The 22,036-nt window shown below is 35.5% G+C and overlaps 2 protein-coding genes across 2 annotated transcripts; one reads left to right on the forward strand and one right to left on the reverse strand.

Annotated features, from left to right (window-relative positions):
* The first annotated feature begins 636 nt into the window (after positions 1-636).
* Positions 637-14,242, forward strand: LOC104900618 (uncharacterized). The gene is made up of 14 exons (XM_010688091.3): positions 637-1,081; positions 4,016-4,177; positions 4,553-4,618; positions 4,798-4,941; positions 5,016-5,129; positions 5,415-5,516; positions 5,592-5,777; positions 7,005-7,094; positions 7,168-7,302; positions 8,603-8,725; positions 11,403-11,488; positions 11,573-12,185; positions 12,350-12,427; positions 12,740-14,242. The coding sequence occupies exons 1-14, from the start codon at positions 788-790 to the stop codon at positions 13,781-13,783; spliced, it is 3,237 nt and encodes a 1,078-aa protein (XP_010686393.1). The 5' UTR covers positions 637-787; the 3' UTR covers positions 13,784-14,242.
* Positions 14,243-15,211: 969 nt separating this feature from the next.
* Positions 15,212-21,279, reverse strand: LOC104900619 (NAC domain-containing protein 10). Its single transcript, XM_010688092.4, has 3 exons — positions 20,593-21,279; positions 20,266-20,458; positions 15,212-16,796 (listed from the first exon to the last, which is right to left on the reverse strand). Exons 1-3 carry the CDS (start codon positions 20,764-20,766, stop codon positions 16,237-16,239), a joined length of 927 nt encoding a protein of 308 aa, XP_010686394.1. The 5' UTR covers positions 20,767-21,279; the 3' UTR covers positions 15,212-16,236.
* Positions 21,280-22,036: the final 757 nt, after the last annotated feature.

A 22,036-nucleotide genomic window follows, 5' to 3' on the forward strand; every position in this document is an offset into this window, starting at 1 on the left:
TTATCATTGATATTATCCCGTCTGATCTCAAATAATTATTCTTGTATACTATATTGGTCACTCATTGAATAATTGTCCCATTGATTGTTACCTTAAATAGAAACTTACCCACACCACCTATTAAATCCATATGATGTAAGTCACTCTACTAACTATCTTTATCTTTTACTCCGTCATCAGAACAACCGATACTCCTCTACTATATTCTTTTAATATATTTTCCCATATCTAATAGGATGATAAATTGAGGACGCGAAGCATTACATTAACCTACTTGTGATCAACATAGGCTCGGGTTGAACATTAGCTGGTTTTGAGCAAATTTTTTCGACCTGCAATTTAGAACCCAAAAAGACCTGAATCCCACTTGGTTGGCGCGAAAATTTTAGCTTGAGCTTTGGCCATAAACAAGCCACTATTTTTGACCAATGTTCGATCCGACCTGACTCATAATCACCTTTACATTGACCTTAGCTACTAAATATATTCAACTCTTATAAGGCCTCAAGTTTCTCCTTAAAACAAACACTAATACCCAAACACCCAAACACCCAAGCCCACAAAACCTTAACACATAAAAAAAGATCCATAAACACATAAGCCTATATGTATATCCAACACTCAAAAGACTTTAACACCTCCATCCACCTCAACAATTCAAAATTCTCCCCCAAAAGCAACTAATTTCCAGCAGTTGCAAAAACTAAAAAGTCCCCCACACAAACCCCAATAAATATAAACCTTTCTCACAACACAACCAAAAAACACACTTGCACTTCCCCCCAAAATGATGCAAAGACTCTTCCGAGGGGGGAGCACCACCCGAGACAACGGCAACTCTTCGCCGGAAACTCCATCACCACCGTCGCGTTCGCCGGCGTTCACAACTCCGACGTCGTCGTCTTCTCCGGCGACTGTCTCGGGAACTGCGCGACCAATTAGATTCGTGTATTGCGACGAAAAGGGCAAGTTTAGGTTAGATCCAGAAGCCCTAGCTACTCTTCAACTTGTTAAAGATCCTATTGGAGTTGTCTCTGTTTGCGGCCGCGCTCGACAGGGCAAGAGTTTTATTCTTAATCAGGTGTTTTCTCTCTCCTCATGCTTTTTTTGTGTGCATTTTTAGGGTTAGGGTTTTGAAATTAGGGGTTTTTAGATTGGTTTGAACTGTTTTTGAGTGGTGTGCTGATTTTGTTGGATGTTTTAAATTGAATGGAATTGAAGTGAGTGGAGAATGTAGCAACTTTTTTGAATTGAGTGTTTAGTGTTGAATTATTAGTGGTGATGTTATGTGTAACTTTTAGGTTGGTTTTGTGCTGCTCGAGTTTTTTATGATTACTGTTTGCTGAAATTAGGGTTTGTTGTGGAATGTGAAGTTTGCTTTGTAGAGAGGTTATGTTCTCATTCTGAATGATTCTTGATAGTCATTTAATTGCTTTATGCAATGGCACCATGGCGGAATCGGAGTTATAATTTGAGACAGTTTAGTTGCTAGAAGTTTCTCCCTCCAAGCAATGAGGCTCAGTTCCTGCTGTTATAGGCTTTTTTTTATGGGGTGATTGTATTAGAATATGTAGTTGCAGAAATTAGGGTTTTGACTTTTGAGTATGACATTTTTGTCTCTGGATGAGACAGGCGGCAAGTATTGCCATAGTGAACAATGATTAGGAACTTGTTTGGTTGAAAGGAAGTGGAAGGAAAGTTGTTAGTTTCGAATGTTTGGCTCAAAAAATAAATTTGAATGAAAGGAAATGGAAGGATTTGAAAGGAAGGACTCCTTAATAAATTTTCACTTTTCTTTACTCCCAAAAGTTGGGGAATTTCGGAGGAAAGAGAAAATATAAACCAAAGTGAAATGAGCTCATGTTGAACAATGTAACACTCATGCTAACTTTTCATGGTACAGTTTGATATGAATTTGGCGAATGTAGGCTTGTAGCTACTAGAAACAATATTACAGTGGTTTACCCTAAGAATAGTTCAATTGGGGGAATTTAGGAGCTAGTAGGATTTTGAGAAAAATGGTAATTTATCTTAGTGATTTGAACAGTGTCACAAATAATAGTTCAATTAAGTTTTTCTTTGTCGAGTCTACCCCGGTAAAGTGAAAGGTGTTTTGGTAGATTGCAAAAGGAGGTTAAAGAATACATGAAGTGTAGATTGTGGAAGATAGTTCCATTGATATTTGATGGTGTACTTGAAAGGAGAGTATGAGTGTAATTAGTTGGGATGGACTAACAATTGGAAGCGTTTATTGAGGATGTTTTGTTGGATACAGACGCTTCGACATAAGTATCATATTTCCATCCTTGCTTTTGTAGATTAGGTTGTGCAGTTTTTTCTATAAGGTTGTGCACGGTTCTACATATGATTAAGGATCGGTGTACTATTTTATTAACTTTTTTTGGTATCTGAGACTGGTAAGTCATTGAGCTTCACTCTTCATTGTTTCCAACCCAGCTTATTTTATGGGCTTGACACCCCTTTGAATCCTTTAAGTTAATTCTTTATTAACTAATACATGTGTCTTTGTTTAATCTACACACTTTGTATTTTGACACTATTTACATATTACACTGAGACCTTCATTTGTGATTTGTGAATAATCATGTAGTTACTTTGACCATCGTAAGGAAATATATAGTCATGTAAGATCTTGTTAGATTAGTTTGACATATATTTTCCAAATATCAACTTTTTATAATTTTTAATTGTAAACAATTAAAGATATTAATAGTCAAAGTTTAAGGTTGGCAAGCATGAAAATCAAACTGTGTAGATTAAAATTTAGTATTAAATAGGGAAGTGAAATCTTCATGTTACCCTATTGACTGCCGTCCTTATAAATTCTATGACTGCCTTCTCACATCATTGGGTGTTTGTATCTCTCTTTTCTTGGACCGTGAAGTATATTTCTAAGGTGTGTCTCCATTTTTACCCTATATCTCGTTCTATAATCAAGAGTATATGTTAATAATTCTAGAAAATAGAGGCAGAGAAGGCATTGAAGAGAGTGAAACTGAAGAAAGCAACTAGCCTATATGGTATTCCTGTGGAGGTTTGGAGATGCTTAGGAAAGATTGGTATTGGTTTGTTATAGAACTATTCCACAAGATTCGGGGAAAAACCTGAATACTAGAAGATAGGACTGCATTAGGGATCTTGGGCATTGAATTCTTTTGGAGGCTGTAATAGATGTAATAACTTGCCTATCCAGGATGAGATAGCGTACTGTATGTTGTTTGTGGATGATATTATATTGGTGGTTGAAGAAAGAAGATTTTATGAAAAATTGGAACGATGAAGGCAGACATTTGGATCTCAAGGTTCAAGCTAAGTTGGAACAAAGTCAAATACATGGATTGTAATTTTAGTAACGAGTGGGAGACAAGTGAAGATGTGGTAACGTTGGATGGAAAAGACTTGAGTGAAGATGTGGTAATGTTGGATGGAAAAGACTTGCCAATTAGTGATTGTATTTGAGTACCTTGAGTCGATCATAGTGTGGAATAGTACTACTTACCAAGAAGTCACTCATAGGAGCATATGACATGTTGATCACTGACTAGTCTCGCTTATGGGCGTTTGACAACTTTGTAATGCAATGTGATTTTTCCTGTTCAAGTGTATATTCCCTCCATAACTGCACTATGCTAATTGTGACTGAGCTGTAAGCTATTCATAGCTAATCTTTGTAGTCTGTCAATTTCTTTTGGCGTTGAGACATTGAGATGACAAAGTCCAGTGATTTATGCAATTAAGTATATCCATATAAATAGGCACCTTCTTGTGCTATATTGCTATGTGTCTGAATTTAAAGTACTGGATGCCAATTCTACAACACTTTGCCTGCTTTGTTCATGTCTCTTTTAAATAGGATTTTCAGCTCTTATGTTGCTAGTTGCTAGATAGGATCATTGTAACACAAACTACATTTCTTTCATCCTATCTCTCATTGATTTTAGATTTAAAAGCATTATTTAATTGATTGTTTTTATGTCTTCCACACGCTGCTTAGCTTCTAGGCAGGAGCAGTGGATTTCAAGTTGCATCTACTCATAAGCCGTGCACTAAAGGGCTTTGGCTGTGGAGCGTTCCGCTAAAGAGGACTGCTTTAGATGGAACTGAGTATAACCTTATTCTCTTGGACAGTGAGGGGATTGATGCCTATGATCAGACGGTAAGTTTCCCTACTTCCTGAGGTTCAAAGTTATCTTTGTGTGAACTTATTCATTGTGAAGGGACTTATTCACAATCTAATTTTGGATCGTGATCGGGGGAAGGGGGAGAGAATTAGAAGAGAAGGTTATCCAACCTTCTTATGAACCAATTAATTTCTCTCTGTATCTCTGTCCTCTGATAGCACAAGAGGAGCGAGACTCAGGATTCAAACCTGGATCATGAGTATGATTGCTCTAAACTAATGAGCTTTAGTTACTGTGTGCGTTGCACAAAAACAAGTGTTCTGTATCATTGTTCATTTTGTAATTTGCTTCAGGTCTTGCCTTGAACCGTTTTATATCATATCTTCTGTTGTAATCGAAGTCTTTTTCAGGGAACATACAGCACCCAGATCTTTTCCTTGGCTGTCATGCTGTCCAGCATGTTCATCTATAACCAGGTTAGAACATTACATTGTTTCTTCTGAATAAATCCCTTGTGGAGTGTAGTTTATTTATTGCGTATCTTGATCTCTTATAGGTTTGTGATGTACTGGTGTTTAATACATTGCTAAATGCAAATATTCTATAAGTTGAGATTGAGATATGGTATATATAATTCTTCCATCATCTCATTCAGATGGGCGGAATTGATGAGGCCGCACTTGATCGTCTCTCTCTTGTGACGGAAATGACCAAGCATATTCGAGTGAGAGCTTCTGGCAGCAAGACGTCAGCTTCTGAGCTAGGACAATTCTCACCAATCTTCGTTTGGCTTTTGAGGGTAATTTCTTCAGTAGCATCTGACCAATTTTGTATAGTTTTCTGGAGTGATCTTATCAAATCAGTGCTCTACAGGACTTCTACCTGGACTTGACGGAAGATAACAGGAAAATAACTCCCCGAGATTATCTGGAGCTTGCTTTGAGACCAGTTCAAGGAGGTGCAAAAGATGTTGCTGCCAAGAATGAGGTATCATCTGGCCAGAAATTTGAATATATATCTGAAATATATCTCATGTCTGGGGATTCTTTTTTTCCGGCTATTAGTTAGGATTCCCAATATTCAGATGTTGTATGCTGTGTTTTATTGTGTACAAGGACTTTGAAAGGAAAAAAATGCTTATAATTGCTACTTTGGAAGCTGTGTTTTGTGCGATGTGTGGATAAATCATTTCTGCAGAGTGGAGAGTGCAGAAACTGTTAATTTATCACACAAACAGTTACAACTTCTGATGGATAAAATTTTGATGATTAGATTCGGGAGTCAATTCGAGCTCTATTTCCAGATAGAGAATGCTTCACCCTTGTGCGGCCACTCAACAATGAAAGTCAACTCCAGCGTCTGGACCAAATCGCAGTTAGTATATTTTCCTTATTATGTTTCTTTTTTTTTGTTGTAATATCCTACTGAAATTATATTCTTCACATGCAGTTGGACAAATTGAGACCAGAGTTTAGATCTGGTTTGGATGCATTGACCAGGTTCGTGTTTGAGAGAACTAGGCCAAAGCAAGTTGGGGCTACCACAATGAATGGACCTATGCTTGCGGGTATCACACAATCATTTTTGGATGCATTGAATCATGGGGCTGTCCCTACCATCACGTCTTCTTGGCAGGTCAGCATTCAGTTAACATGTTCAATACATTCGTGCTGTTATTATTTGGAATCTTGCTACTTGATGTTATATTTTTTTTGTTATTATCACCTTTGATATGAGCACTTGTAACTGTATGAGTAAATCATCGGCTTTGTTGATTGGTCTTATTTGTTCAGAGCTTCTTCGAGTGTCCATACCTATGCTGATTCCAATATGCTACTGCTGTAGATAGCTCTGTATAGCTTTCCTTTAGATAAAGCCCTCTATTGATTTCAAGAAGTTCCGTTAAATTGACCTTTAATTGAAGATTTAGCAGGGGTTCTCAAATTGCATAATAGGCCAAAATTGAAGTTTGCCCAGCACTCTCGTGATGATAGGAATTTTGTCTGTTGACTAAAATCCCTAAACTTTTTTCGTTCCTGTCTATCATTTGATGCTTCAATTTTCAGATGTAGGGTTAATCTAAGGTATTTTTTCTGAAGCAAGTGTTGATTTGTTCCTGTGCTGGTGTAGATTGCATTTTATTTGATGTACTGCTGCATCTCCACCTCCCCACCATGCACCAGTTATGTCTATTCTCTTCATTTGTCTCGTTTTCCTTTTACCTATGCAATTAGGCCCTTCCATTCTGTGTTTCTTTCCCTTCTCAAAATTCTGGGATCAGGGTTGCTTACCTGATGAGGTGATCCGAATAGCTAAGTTGTATCTGTCTCTAGCATATCCCTCCTCGTGTTGGTGTTAGTGGGAGTATCATATCAAAATTATTGACTTCAAACTTTGGGGTCAAGTGACGGTCTAGCTTACAAGTAATGCAGATAATTGTTTCCTATTGGACTTAAAATCCAATCAGTTCTTTCAAAACAAAAAAACAAATCAGAAGAAAGTGTTTGTCTTCGTCCTCTCCCTGTGATCAACTTCTATTGGTTATAGAGGTAGTGCATTTTTTCTTTTCTTTTGCTTTGTTATTTCTCTTATTTTTGTCTTTTTTTTTATCATATAGGTTTTCTTAATTTCTGATGTTATCAATTGGGATAATTTCACAATTATATCTGTTTAAGGTATTAACTGATTTATATAACTCATATTATCTTTGATACTTGACTGATAAGAATGAATTGAAGGACTTGATTCTCACTGTGTTACAATAAATTCTGGGAGCAGCTTGTTGAGAGCTGTTTCAACAATCTGTCTTACATTACATTTAGCCAAATGCTTTGTCTAAAGCATAAACTTTTTGCTCTGTAGAGTGTTGAAGAATCAGAGTGCAGAAGGGCATATGATTCAGCTACTGAAGAGTATATGTCTTCCTTTGATCGTTCTAAGCCACCTGATGAAGTAAGTATAGTCCGTAAAATAATATTGGTTGGTATTTGCTTTTTCTTCACATTTTAAATTCTTTTGGTTTTAGGCAGCGCTACGAGAAGCACATGAAGTGGCTGTACAGAAGGCCTTAGGCATCTTCAATGCTTGCGCTGTGGGGGCTGGCTCAGTAAGGCAGAAATATGAAAAGCTACTCCAGACTTTCTTTAGAAAGGCTTTTGAGGTACTTAATAAAGTACTTGCATATAGAGTATTTCATAGTTCATACTTCATACCGCTTTTGCTGTTTGTATTTTTCTGCACTCTTTACTGCCTGCATCTGCAGCAGTTGGCGCGTAAACCATGTCAAACCAAGACCGATCAATATCCGAACGAAACGGATTCGAACTTCTCCTAGAATAGTTTCCAATGCGAAATCAAATTCATTGGATATATATGAGTAATTCAAAAGATAAATGAAAATAGATTCTTTTATAAGATTCGCCTTACTAACAGTAAAAGACTGCTTTTGGAAGTAGTCATTCTTCTCTTCCTTTTACTTCCTTTTTATCTTTGTGATGCTGACGCATTAGACAATAGAGTCTGACCGTGGCAAGCAGACTTCTTCTGTACCATCTCAGCCTTGCCCCTATATCATTTTTGTGAGGGCATGACTTGATACCTGTTAGAAGAAATCGAACGTGAAATCGGAATAACTTTATTTCCCAAACCAGCCAACCCAGCCCCATGACTGTAAGAAGAATAAAGAACAGAGGAGGGCGGGCCATCAAGTCTCTTGATGGCTGGAAAACAAAGCGAAAAAGGAAGTTATTGTTTTGCTGGGGCTCAAAACACACACCAAGTGTTCAGTAGATGTAAACTGTCCCTTAGCATGTGCGGGAATGTCGTGGCAAATGATCACCTTGTCGCCTGTCGAACATATTGTCTAGCAGTTGATTACCTTGTTGCTTGTGGAACATATAGCCTAACTAACTGATAATTTTGGTGTATCCTATTTTTTTTAAGGCCGCTTAATATGGCAGCCTGACTATCAGTGAAAGGGACATGTAGATGATTTGGTTTGGCCAGCACTGCACAACAACCTAAAGTGAATAGATCATGCAATTGCTACTGTAGAATGCTATATAAGGGTTTCTGCTGTATGGTGTCAAATAATGAATTGTAGTGGTCCAATTTGTGGAGATGTCAGTTGGGCTGGTTCAATCTAATTTTTCTGGTCTAAAGTGCATAATTTTGGTACTAGCTTTTAGTGGGCTCATCACGCTGTTTTGTTGGTCTTTTTCTCTTTCACACTATTTTGAGTAGGTTGGATGACTTGGGTCTGTATCTAGGCGTTCAATCTCATATTTTTGGGTTTGAAGTGCAATTGTTAACCTATGCTAAGAAGTCTTCTGACCATCTCTTATGTCCTGGAGGGATTTGGGCCGGATCAATTTCATACTAGTCTTTGGATTTGTGGCTAATACACTTAGGCTGTGTCTGGAGTGTTTTAAAGACTAAATTAATCTTTTCTGTTTATCCAGGATTACAAAAGAAATGTTTTTATGGAGGCAGATATGCAATGCTCAAATACTATTCAGAACATGGAAAAGAAATTACGAGCAGCTTGTCATTCTGTTGATGCAAAGTTAGAGCAAGTCCTCAAGGTGAATTTGTCTTAGTAACTCTTACTTTCTCTATCTCGTGTTTGTTTGTGATGAAATAGATTCGGCACATATTCTTTGTCTTAATTCTGTATATCTTTATGCTCATCCTGTTTACTACCATCTTCGTTAATCGACCAAATAAAATTCTAGTGGCTACTTCTCTTTGTGTTTAATAGAGAGAGGCAACAGACGTTAGCCTACCTTAAAGGTGTACATGTCTGTTTGTAGCTTTAATTGGCTGGGCTAAGTGCTTCAGGTGACATCTTTATCTGTTCTATGTGATTGCATTTGCTAGCATATGGTTCATTTAAATTTTGAGGTACTTAGAATCTCGGATATTGTAATATCATGTAATTTCCTTGTTCGGAAATCCTATAAGCTTCAAGAGGCCTAATCCAGGATAAGTTTTCTTGGGGTATCTTATCATTCTTTTTACACTCTTTGTTAGGGTATGCAAAGCTTCATATTCACATATAGGTCTCATGTTTTGAAGTTTAGAATCATATCTCAGTGTGGGAAAGTGTCGTTTCTGTTAGGTGCATCTAGAAACTAAATTAGAACGTTCAGGTGATGGGTGTGGCTTTGTGAAAGATGAAAGAAACAAAAATTCCTATAAATGGTATATATCTCACTTAGATGGGTGCTTGAGAGAACCATGATGAAGGAACTCGAAAATATTACCCTTTTTTTATGCTTATCCTAAGGTCTGGAGAAAGCTGCAAACCTCGTATGGGGCTAAACTTTTCATTTAGAAGAGTTGTGATTTAGCTTTTTATTTCAGTGGGGTTCCAGTCCATCTATTTCCTCTGCCAAATAGAATTTTCTTCCAGTTGTGAAATGTCAAAGGGGGCTGAGAGGGATTGAAAATGGGAATAAATGAGTGTATCGAGGTAACCAAGTAGATTAATAGTGGGTAGATAAGGGAGAAAGAGGTGAAGTTAGAGGGGAGGCTGAACTCAGTAGATATGTTTTTAGTTTTTGAAGATGGTAAACTAGGAGAACTATCCATTGGTTGCTTAATTCAATTATGACAGGATGGAATTGGAATATGAAATTTGGAAATTAATTTAAATGGAATAGAAACATTTTTGTACGAATTTCTTTATAACGTCGCCTTCAACTTTCACAGTGCCCTAATAAGTAGCTATGAAAAGTCAAGAACCTTTGGAATATAATTTTTGTAATTCAGTTCCTAAACTTGAACATAATATTTTTTTCTTCTTGATTCACTATTGATCTTTCCGTGTGGTGAGTTACTAGTCTTAAGTATGGTGAGACAGAAGAAAGCATGATGAAGAAAACAAATCAAAACGTAGAAATAATTAGCAACAGAAGTCTTAAATTTCTCCATTGAAGGATGATGCAATGCATCTGAGTCCCAGCTGAAACAGATATGTATATGCAGAAAGTAATGTGTAACTACGGCTGATCCGTTATAAACTTTCCCTGTAGTTTATTTAATTATGTTCTGCTTTGTACTGCGGTTCAAGCTTTGGTGTTCTCATTTTTGCTCTCCAAATCTGACTGACGTTGCATGTAATAACATGTAAATAATTGAGAGAGTAGATCAAATCTCTCTGTCAATCCCACATGACTTTGATGAAACTTTCATGGATCCCTTCTCAAGTAAGCGTAGGTTTTAGTTAGGTTAATACTTAATAGTAGGGAGATTGAAATAAAAAGAAAAATCTATGCGTCAAAGAGTATCATCTCCTTCTCTCATATGCCAATTCGTTTTAAGATCGGATTAGGTTGTGAGATTGCTGTAATATCTATTAAACCCAATATGTTAAATTTGATAACTCATTCCGAAGTTTGAATCCAACCCAATAATTTGACATCCAATTTTCCTAGTGCTTACTTCGAGTAAATTATATTGCCATTTGGATCCTTTTCCAAATAACTTTGTCCACCTGTAAACTGATCATTAAATTTATACTAACATCTGGGCTATCTTTTCGTTTATGGTGTTAGACTTGGTATTATAAACTAGGTTTCCAACATTGCTTTTTCTGCTCTTTCTGAGTCCTATAGTTTGGTAATTCAATCCGAAATTTAAATCCACGACATCCAATTTTCCTAGTGCTTATTTCGTGTAAATTACTTCCCCCGTTTCATTTTACTCGCTACACTTCTCAATTCACGGACTCCTAGGCAATTTTTGGAGAAGAGAGAGGTAGAGAGTAAAAAGAAAAGGGACCCATGTGGGAAGAGAGAGATAGAGAAAGTTTATTGCCCAAAAAAGAAGTGTAGCAAGTAATGTGAAACTTCCCATAATGGAAAGTGTAGCGAGTATTTTGAAACGGAGGAAGTATATTGTCATTTGGATTAATTTCCAAATAATTTTGTCCACTTGAAAACTGATCATTCAATTTGTAGATATCTGACATCTTTTCCTTTGAGGTGTTATACTGGGTATACTTGACTGGGTTTCCAACATTACCTTTTTATGCTTTCTCTGACTCCTATTGTTTGAAGAGAACTCGGGTGAAGACTGAAGGAAATCTGTTAGAGCTGTTTTTTCCGTTTGCTTCTTCTGTGCCTCGACATATTAAATTTTCTTGGTATTTGATTTCATGAGACATTGTGGTCTAGGAACTGAAATCAGTGTGCATTCAACTTATTTTGTGCATGCTTGCATTTGGAACTCTGATTTGGAGAATATTTTCATATGCAGATCCTTGATGATCTTTGTTCGGATTATGAAAAGTCAACTTTTGGTCCTGGAAAATGGCCTAAACTGGCAAATTTTCTACAGCAAAGGTTAGTGCTTTTTTTTGTCTTTTGTCTTTTGTCTTGGGACTATGTTATTGTTGATTGGGCTATATTAACATTAAACTTTTCCAGTTTGGAAGGTCCAATTGCTGACCTTGTCAGGAAGCGAATTGACCAAGTCACATCCGAGAAGAGTTCATTGAGTTTAAAATGTAGATCGATTGAAGATCGGATGAATTTACTCAATAAACAGTTGGAAGCAAATGAGAAGTCAAAAGCTGATTACATAAAGCGTTATGAGGATGCTATAAATGAAAAGAAGAAGGTTGCTGATGAGTATATGAGCCATATAACGTCTTTGCGGAGCAAATGCAGCTCCTTGGAGGAAAGATCTTCCAGCCTGTTGAAATCTCTGGAGTCTGTGAGGCAGGAATCAACTGATTGGAAAAGGAAATATGAGCATGGATTATCGAAACAGAAAGTTGAAGAAGAACAAGCGAGTGCTGAAAAAGCAGCTCTCAAGTCCAAAAGCAGTGCTGCAGAAGCAAGATTGGCCGCAGCTCGTGAACAAGTTAAATCTGCTCAAGAAGAAGCAGATGAGTGGAAACGGAAGTATGATATTGCTGTTCGAGAAGCTAAAGCAGCCCTTGAAAAAGCAGCTGTGGTGCAGGAGCGTGCAGATTATACTAGACAATCCCGCGAAGATACCCTTCGAAATGAATTCGCGAGTAATCTAGCAAAGAAGGTTTTAACTAATTCTTCTATTCCAAGATCCTCTGCTCATCTTTTTCTAAAATATTAGCATATTTCTGATGAACATGTAGCTTTCATTTTACGCACAACTTTTGGAATTATTAGGTTTGCAGAAAAAGTCGCTAAATTATCTTTTTAATGTTCTCTAACTTTCAGGAAGAGGAAATAAAGGACCAGGCAGCAAAAATAGAGCATGCGGAGCAGCGATTGGCAACTTTGAGTTATGAGTTGAAGGTACCTTGTTTTATATACTTCAGTAAAAAAAAAAATAGTACCTTGAATGATCGTAAGTGTTTTCATACTTTGAGCTGATGGAAAAAAATTGCTGAATATAATAGAGATGAGGTTAACTAAAAGTTAAGCCGCGACAAAGATGGGTTAATGGTAAACTCCATAACTAATTTTGATCTTAAACTTTTTGGGTGCTATGTGCCTCTGCCTTACTACCCACGTTCTGGACTAATACTTATTGGCTTGATCCAAGCATATAATATGTTTGGTCATTCTTTTGGGCATATTTCATTTATTTGATGAGTTTCCCCTCAGGCTGCTGAATCCAAGATAGTTAGCTATGAGTTGCAAATATCAGGCTGTAGAAGTGACATAAAAGAGTTAAATGAGAAGCTGGATGCTGCAAATGCTGCTGCACAATCTTATGAGAGAGAAGCTCAAATACTTGAGCAGGAAAAAGTTCATGTGGAGCAGAAATATGAATCTGAGTTCAAGAGGTTTGATGAGGTGCAAGATAGATGTAGAGCAGCTGAAAAAGAAGCTAAACGAGCCACTGAGGTGGCTGATAAAGCACGATCAGATGCTGCTGCTGCTCAGAAGGAAAGAAGTGAAATCCAGCGGACAGCAATGGAAAGATTGGCTCATATTGAGCGTGCTGAGAGGCAGATTGACCACTTGCAGAGGGAGAAAAATGACTTGGCCAATGAACTAGAAACACTTCGTGCATCTGAATATGATGCCAATGCTAAAGTGAGATTGCTGGAGGCTCAGGTAGAAGAAAGGCAGAAGGAAATTGAAGTACTTATGAAATCTAACAATGAGCAGAGAGCTAGTACTGTTCAAGTGCTTGAGAGTCTCCTTGAGACTGAACGTGTTGCTAGGGGAGAAGCAAATCGCCGGGCAGAGGCGCTATCTCATCAGTTGCAGGCTACGCAGGCGAAACTTGATATGGTCCAACAAGAGCTGACATCAGTTCGTTTAAATGAGTCTGCCCTTGATGCAAAGCTTAAGACTGCCTCACATGGAAAGCGCTCCAGGGTGGATGACCATGATGTGGCTGCGGATTCTATGGAGGATATGGATGCTGATAAGATGAGGGCAAACAAAAGAAGAAAAAGTACCATCAGCCCAGTACAGCAAGTAGCCTCAGCAGGTGACAATGATTCAGTTTTCACAGCTGGTGATGATGAAAGCAGTCAACAAGTTGACACAGACGACTATAGAAAGTTTACAATTCAGAGGCTAAAGCAAGAGCTCACAGAAAACAATTTCGGTGATGAGGTATTCAAGCTTAGGGCTGGTGCCAAGAAGAAGGATTTTGTTGCTTTGTATGAAAAATGCATCCTGAACAAGTCCTGATGACCCAAGTAATACGTCAATAGGTTTGGACAGGAGATTCGGCTGTAGTTATGTTGCTATTTTTTGACTTAGCTGAGTCGAGGGGAACTTAGTAATTCTCTGACTACAAGGGCTGTATGTTTATGTTGTTAGAACTTCTGATATCTACAGTTTCATTTTGGTTTCTGGAGAGACAGAAAGATGTTTCTTGGATGAGAGTTTGTGAAGTTTCCTTGTTTGCTTTGATGTAACTACTGTAGGTAGAATGGCAATTGTCCCCATATTGTATATTCTTAGGGACGTTTAGTTTCATTGGATAACTGAGTATTGACAAGACATTATTTTATGGGTTTTCTTTGTAGTGTAGGTCTAACGGTTTGAGAGATTAGTTACTCTCTGTTACGGGCAGTTCGGTAGTTTTGCACCAAAATTTGTATTACTTTCTTACATAGTGAAATTGCTGTATTTTTTCGTGTTTAATTATGAGTTTATTGTATTGGTGTTTCCTTCTGCGCTCCTGGGCGCACATCAGACGTCAGCTGATATGAATTTTTTCACAAAGTGTTTGGTTGACGTCAAAGTTGGGCGCATATCCCATGCTGGTAGACTCAGGAAAACTGACCCGACTCGAGACCTGGCCTGAGCTAAATCCGGTTAAAGTCGAATGAGATTTATAACAATTAAAAAACGTTATTAGGAAAAGTTGGGCGTATATCCCATGCTGGATAGATCTTGGAAAACTGACTCGGGTCTCGAAAACTGACTCGACTCGAGACCCAACCTGAGCTGAGTCCGGTTAAAGTCGAATGAGATTTAGAATGATTAAAAAACGTTATTAGGAAATGCATTTCTAACCCACTATAGCTGAACTCGTATAATTCAAGTTAAAGTGATCAAAGGAAGAACTTATAATTCAAGTTACAGTTAAGTAATGTATAGTATATGTTGTTATCAAGTCTGCAAACTGAAAATTACTCATTAATTAATAATGTTGAATGACATACTTCCACTAATTTCTTAATGGTTGCTGTTTGTTCCAATATTATACTTATAGATTAGGTATTTCATTTGTTGCATACTTGAATCAGTACTTGACAGTGACGAGTATTAGTGTAACTCTGTATCTTAAAATGATAGGTTTTCCTTTTGTAGCATAGTACTTGTACATTAATATAGAATTTACATCTCAAATTCCATGAAACAAACAGAGAAAATTTAAAATCGAAAATGATGGAAATCATAAGAATGCTTATACTCCAACTTATTCCATCCCAATATATCTCTGGAATTGTTCACCAAATAAAAGGTAACTTGAAATAAAATTTCTTAATGAAGAACAAATTCACCAGCGAAAAAGAGAGATGAATTCAGTGAAACTTTCATTAAGTGAAATGACCAAATCACCTCTTCAAATATTCACTGACTAAACAAATCTCCATTTAACTAAAATACAGAAAAAATTAATATCATTTATTTATTCCCGAAACGTTCAATTAATAGATTGAACAAACAAAATAATACACTCTTTATAATAATATATATTTATATTTTTTTATCTCACCCACCTTCTTTATTTGGATATACTTTTTGTTAAAAAAAAAAAAATTGCCTACTTTGAATCTTCTCTTTTGGCATAAATGCCCCTCTTTTGTCATCTTGGCCCACAAGAAAACCTTGTGTGAACTAGTAGAATATTCACTTCCCCTCGAAGTGTGTAAAAGAAAAAAAAAAAAATACTACAAAGAAGAACTAACCTAAGATCTTTCATCAATCCTGCTAATCTGAGTATAACCTACAGATCCCATGCACACTGAAAATTTATAATATCTATACAGCTTTAACCAATAAATGCCATCTCATGCTTCCTAATCCTAAGAAGAAAAAAAAAGTGTGTTAATCAGTAAATTGATAATAGTGCATCAACATATATAGCAGGTGCACAGATGATTTCTACTTCTTCCTGCATGGCCTCTTGCAGCACAAATTCCTCCATGAAAAGTAACAATTTTCCAACAATCCTTGAATATTCAACCAAATAATATCCACCTTTTTCATCACCAAATAAGTCGTTATTTGTGTGGATCGATGTCATCTAGCTTAGATGGTGAATTCTTGTGGAGATAGTACGTGCCCAAGACCTAGTATCGTATCCCATCTACATCACTGCATTTAGTCGCTCGTTAGCACCAAAAGAAAAAAAGTCCTTATTTGTTCTAGTCTTCTGTATAGTACTGTATGTCTGTATGTAATGTACCTTACTTCCAAGTACAATTCTCATTTATGTTGCTCGGACTCTTCATTTCACCTCAAGTACCCGTGTCGAATCCTCGACACTCGGACATGGGTGGGACACTTCGACATTTGTTTTGGGCTAAAAAATAGAAAAAATTCCAAAAAAATAGCCGAGTCGGACACTTGGACACGTACCCGTGTCGGACATGGGTACCGAGTCTGAGCAACATAGGTTCTCATGATTATTTTCTAGGAGCAGCAATCGAAAACAACGACGACCCATCACCTTGCAGTATCAAATTAGGGATCAACTGAGGTGGGCTTTCTCTATTTTGGTCAGCCAAAACATTAGAATGATGATTATGATGATGATCATAAGATAGGTAAGATGGGTGGTAATAATTGAGGGGGGTTTTCATCAATGGAGGATGATGTACTTTCTCTTGAGGTAATTCTTTGATGGTTGAACCACATTGTCTAGGTTGTGTTTGGTAGAACACCTTTGAAAGCACAAATTCACCATCTTTTTCTTCCTCATTTTCACCAAGGTGATATTGATGCATTACCCAGCTAGTTTTTTCTGGCTTTCTTTGCCTTCCATAGTTAGTGTACAATACCAATATCTTCTTGAATCCCTTTACTGAGCCATTGATAAGTATAGGCCGAGTTTTGCCTGTCTTATGCCATCTTGTTTCGCCTCCGTCTTCATCCGTGTGCACCTTCCTTCGCTTTCTTGTTCCTGTTGTGTATGCCTTTGATGGACAGTGAAAGAAATGTCGCATTACACCATCTTTGGTCACACCTAATTCAGGGTGAACAACAAGACTTCACAATATCAGCTTTGGAGAACTTATATTATGCACTACAAGAAAAGTTTTGTTAAGATGTAACAAACAAACTACAAGAAAAAATCATTACTATACTAATGCAAGCTAGCATATTGTGTATACAATTAACATAGTTGGGATCAAATAAATTTATAATCTTGCTAAAATTCTCATATGTTACTCTATGCATGATAGTTTCTTCTTCCTAGATGAGATTACATAGTTCCACTCTTTTTTTCTTGTTTAATTTTGCAAACTTCGACTTTAAAATCTGACTAATATATAAGGAAAACAGTCATGTGGTATCTTACAAAATTCGTCTACATGTTAATTCTGAATATTTCAACTTATATAACTAATAGTCATACAAATTTAGAGATATAATTGGTCAAAAGTGCGTCTTAATTAGAGACCATAAAAGTATGTAAACTAATATGCGATAGAGGATGTATTTTGGATTCCGTTGTGAAAACAATGATCAATAAATCCTTAGGAGGCACCAAAGTCTACACATCCCAATCAACCATCTAATACACCACAACATTTATTCAAAGTTCCACCATTGAACATAGAGTAGCAATTATCACCACAAATATGTACCACCAAAAGCTACTTCATGAAATCCAAACATGCAGCTGTCTTTTCTACCCTGAAGGAGGGAGTAGTACAAAAGAGCTTTATTTTTCCATCATACCTTCATTCAATATATTAATTATTATAAAGTACAAAACAATTGAGTGTACTCCTAGTATAAACAAGATGGGTTTAGCAATAGGGTAGTACTGAAAAGTAGCTTAATTATATAATATAAACTTGTACTTACATTCTATTAATAATTCACAATTTCATATGATAGAGCTAGACTATGTTACTCGGACTCGGGTACCCATGTATAACATGGGTATGCGTCCAAGTATACGATTCGACTATTTTGTGAAAGTTTTCAATGATTTTGGCCCAAAATGAAGTGTCTAAGAGTTGTACCCATGTCCGAGTGTCGAGTATCCGACACGGGTACTTGAAGTAAAACGAAGAGTCCAAGTAACATAGGAGCTAGAAGCTAGTGTTGAAGTTGAAGACTTGAGATCTTTCAGTTCACCATAGACAAAAGTTCAGAAAGAAAAATAGTTAAGACAGAATTAACTAGCTGGAGTTAAGCAAGATTCTTTTCTTAAGCATCACTTAATAGTGATCTCTTTGCATTTTAACTCACCTTTTCTTTCTGTCTTTCATATGGTATAAAGCAAAGGTAATACTATGATACACACTCCAGCATAGAGTTTAGTAATTCATGTTAAAAGTAAGGTTGTTATGACAACAAAATAAACCAACTTCTATCTAATATTGGTTGATTTACAAGAAATCAATACATAAAAGTATTTTTACAAAAAAGGAAGTAATATATGAAGGTGGTAGTTATTATCATATCATTATTTAGTTTGTGTGATATGGTGAAAAAGTTAGGATATGAATCTATAAAAGTAAACTATATCAAGTTCTCTTTAGAGATATGTACTGTTACTTAAATCTAGTAGAGTATCAAATGTATGGTTCTGTATTAATCTTTGGACAAGTAACTGTTCTCAAAATGGAGCATAAACTAAAGTCTTGCATATATCATGTGATCAAGGGATCTTTCACAATCACAATATTAGAGGTAAAATTGGTAGTAAAAACAGTCTTTTGCCATAATATTGAGACTCGGATAACTCAAAATTCCAGAGATTTCAGTTGCACACTTGCACCCTATGTTACTCAGACACGGATTGAGTGTCTACTCGGATATGGGTGTTCAAGTGTCCTACTCGGCTATTTTGTAGGGAAAAGTCAAGTTTTTAGTTTAAAATGAAGTATCCAAGTAAAGTGTCGTGTCGGACACGACATGACACCCCGTTTTTGAGGTAAATGAAGGTGTCGGAGTAATGCACCCATCAATTTCATAATCATATGAAACATATTGGTTATCTAAAGGGATTAACAGCAGAAAATTGTTTTAAGACAATTTGAAGGCTTCAATATAAGGTTGAATAATATACATGCATATATATACATGACATTTATGTAATGAATAATACAAGGGAGTATAAAGCTTATTTCTTTCTGATTTTGAAGTGAGTAATATGCACGAAATGGATCATGGCTTCATGTGTGTAAATATTTTCTCTTTCTTCAATTATCTGATCACTTAATAGGTCCCATAAACTTACACACAATAGGAATGAAAAGAGTTTCTTGGGATAAGACATGTTTTACATAAAATGAGAGATCATAGGACATATTAAGATTGGAAATGTAAAGAGAGCCATCAGATGATGTTCAAACAATGACACATCAAAAATTCTTGAAGAGCAATCATCATATCTTAGCCACTAACCAACCATACAAGTATAATAGATTGGTACACTAAATCTTCATACACCCTACACATGTGGGTGCAATTTCTCTCTCACACACACATTCTCTTCTAACATGTGCTCCGTACAAGAGCGCACGACATTGAAATATCATAGATTATACGTCTACACTCAGATGTAAGATAAAAGTTGTAACGGAATGCGAGATATATTTTGGGGAAGAAATCCTTGGTTTTTCTTGGCTCTTTTCCATTTCTTTCATTATTATAACTTCTAATAATGATGAAATTGATCCCTTAGAAGAAAATCAAAGAAAAACGCTATGAATGTTTCTTTTATTTTGCTATATATATGCCAAAATAATATTTAGGTGTCTAGAGGCCTAATTTTAAGAAAAAAATTTATTAAATTTTCTTGCAACTAGTCCATGGAATCTCCAAAAGCTGTCATACAATTAGCAATAATAAGTTTTTTTTTCCTATATATATTGGAGTTTCATTTTCATAAGAATTTGAGTAAATGACATGTTGTTTTAGTAAAAACACCCATTAGCCCAAAATTACCAAGCATGAATTCAGGGTTTTGGTTGGAATTAATTGCATAAATTTGTATCATTTGGTAGGAAATTCCAAAAATTAGCAAAATTCCAAAACCCACAAAAACTTATTTAAACTTAGATGCTTACAAGGGAAGCAAACCAAATGGAAATGTGTCATAAATCAACTGAAAACAACATTCATATTTCCTTAGCACGCCATAATACTACTTAATTTTATATAATTACACATTTCTGCATTCAAACACAATTAATTAAACAGTGATTACAACAATAAAATATGCAATTAGATATAACCAAGGATATCTTGGCCTAATGGTTAAGATTGAGGTGCTGTGTGAACTATAAATTATAGGTTTGAATCCCCCCTCCCCTTCTTTGTACTTTGTACTACCTTCGTGGCTCATATGGATAAAAAAAAATGCAATTAGACATGCATGTTAACCCATTTTAGATGACCCAAGATAAAATTTTTAAAAATACCCTAAAAAAAATAAGAACTTTAATACTGTAAATAATTAAAAAAACACAAACCTGGTAATTTCTCAGGATGAGAATAACAAATTCCATTTTCACCCTCAATTGTGGGTATAAATTCATCGAGTAGAGGATGTAATCTACTAAAATCAGACTTTACTTTAGCTTCTAAGTGTCCCAAAATTTCTGGGTCAGTTGGATCAAACTTCACTCCTGCTGGTAACCCAGGTAAATCATTTATTCCTCCTGCCTGAAAAAATTTATCAAAACATCCCAAATGAAAAAAAATTAACAAACCCCATAAAAGTGTAATTTTATTAATGAATACTTGAAATAAAAATAAATAAAATTATTAGATGTTTGAATAAAATTAAATAACTTTACCTTGTCTTGAAGAGGAATATGATGACCACATGAAGGACAAGAAATGGTATGAATTGGATTAATTTTGGAGTTTATTCCACTTTCAATAATTGGGATATTAGTATGATCATTGTTGTTGATATTAATATTAATATTACTGCTAGTAGAAGGGTTATTAATGTTGCACCATGTCATTTCATCCCTTTTTTATTTGCTTCAAAATTTTAATCAGGAAAAAAAACTGAAGCAATTTTGAAGAAGATGATAACTACCCACTTAAGTAGAAGATAAACCCAGAAAAAGTGCAGTTTAAAGAACAGATTTTTATAAAGGGTGGTTTTTTTTTTTTTTTTTTTTTTTTTGTAAGGGAAGTTTTGAAGTAAAAGTAGAAAAAAGAGGGAAAATTGAAAGAAGTAAAATATGGGTTTGAAAGATAAGGAAATGATTTTAATGGAGGAAGAAATTTGATTTTGCTGCGGTTTGTTTATGAGCTGGTTTTTGGAGAGAGAAAGAAGTATGGAAAAGCGTATAATAGTGGAGTTTTTCTACAAAAATATGAGAAGGGTTGCTTGGACGTCAAGTCGTTGAAAATGATAGGGTATACTAGCTCTATACACCGTCATTCTATGAGCCTTTCCTTCTCTCTTAGGTTTTTTTTTCCTTTTCTATTTTGTTGTCGGATATAATATCATTGTAATGAACTTAGCTTGAGTGAGCTCGACATAAGATAGTAACGATAAATGAATTGAATTTAGAAGAACTTATATAGCTTAAAATGCTCATGAATAAAGTTGAATATATAAATTAGATAAATTATATGTACTTCCTCCGTTTCAAAATAGATGATACATTTTGACTTTTCTACTATTCATGAATGAGGTTTGACCATGCATTATTTACTATTAGGTAAAATCAAATGTTATAATGTAATATGTTGTTGGATTTGTCTTAATGTATATTTTCAGAAAATCAAAATTTTATACTTTACTCTAATACATAATTAAAGATATTAGTAGTCAAAGTAGTGCATCGAAAAGCGTTTTAGTCAAAATGTATCATCTATTTTGAAACGGAGGAAGTATATGATGTATGTATGGGTAATAGATTAGTTTCAAGTATAATTATAACTATTGTTGGACCAAAGGCGAAATTTGAAATTAGATTTCAATATCGTGTATTGAAATAAAATTGAACCTTAGTACAATACATGTAAGCATATTTATGATTAACTAGCTATATATAATGCATAATAGCTTCTTTTTTTTCTCCACAAAAAAAAGCTATTATGCATTATAGCTAGTATATAATGCATAAGTATATAATAGAGTTTTCAAAAAAGAATTTTGAGTTTATTTTGAGTTATAAACATGATATTGGTGTAGTTTATTATGAATTAAGTATTTAGAATAAGGTAAACATTTTTTAAAAGTTCTTTACTACTATATGACAGTGTCATTACAGATTC

Source organism: Beta vulgaris, chromosome 8 (assembly GCF_026745355.1).
Source record: "Beta vulgaris subsp. vulgaris cultivar EL10 chromosome 8, EL10.2, whole genome shotgun sequence".
NCBI lineage: Eukaryota > Viridiplantae > Streptophyta > Magnoliopsida > Caryophyllales > Amaranthaceae > Beta > Beta vulgaris.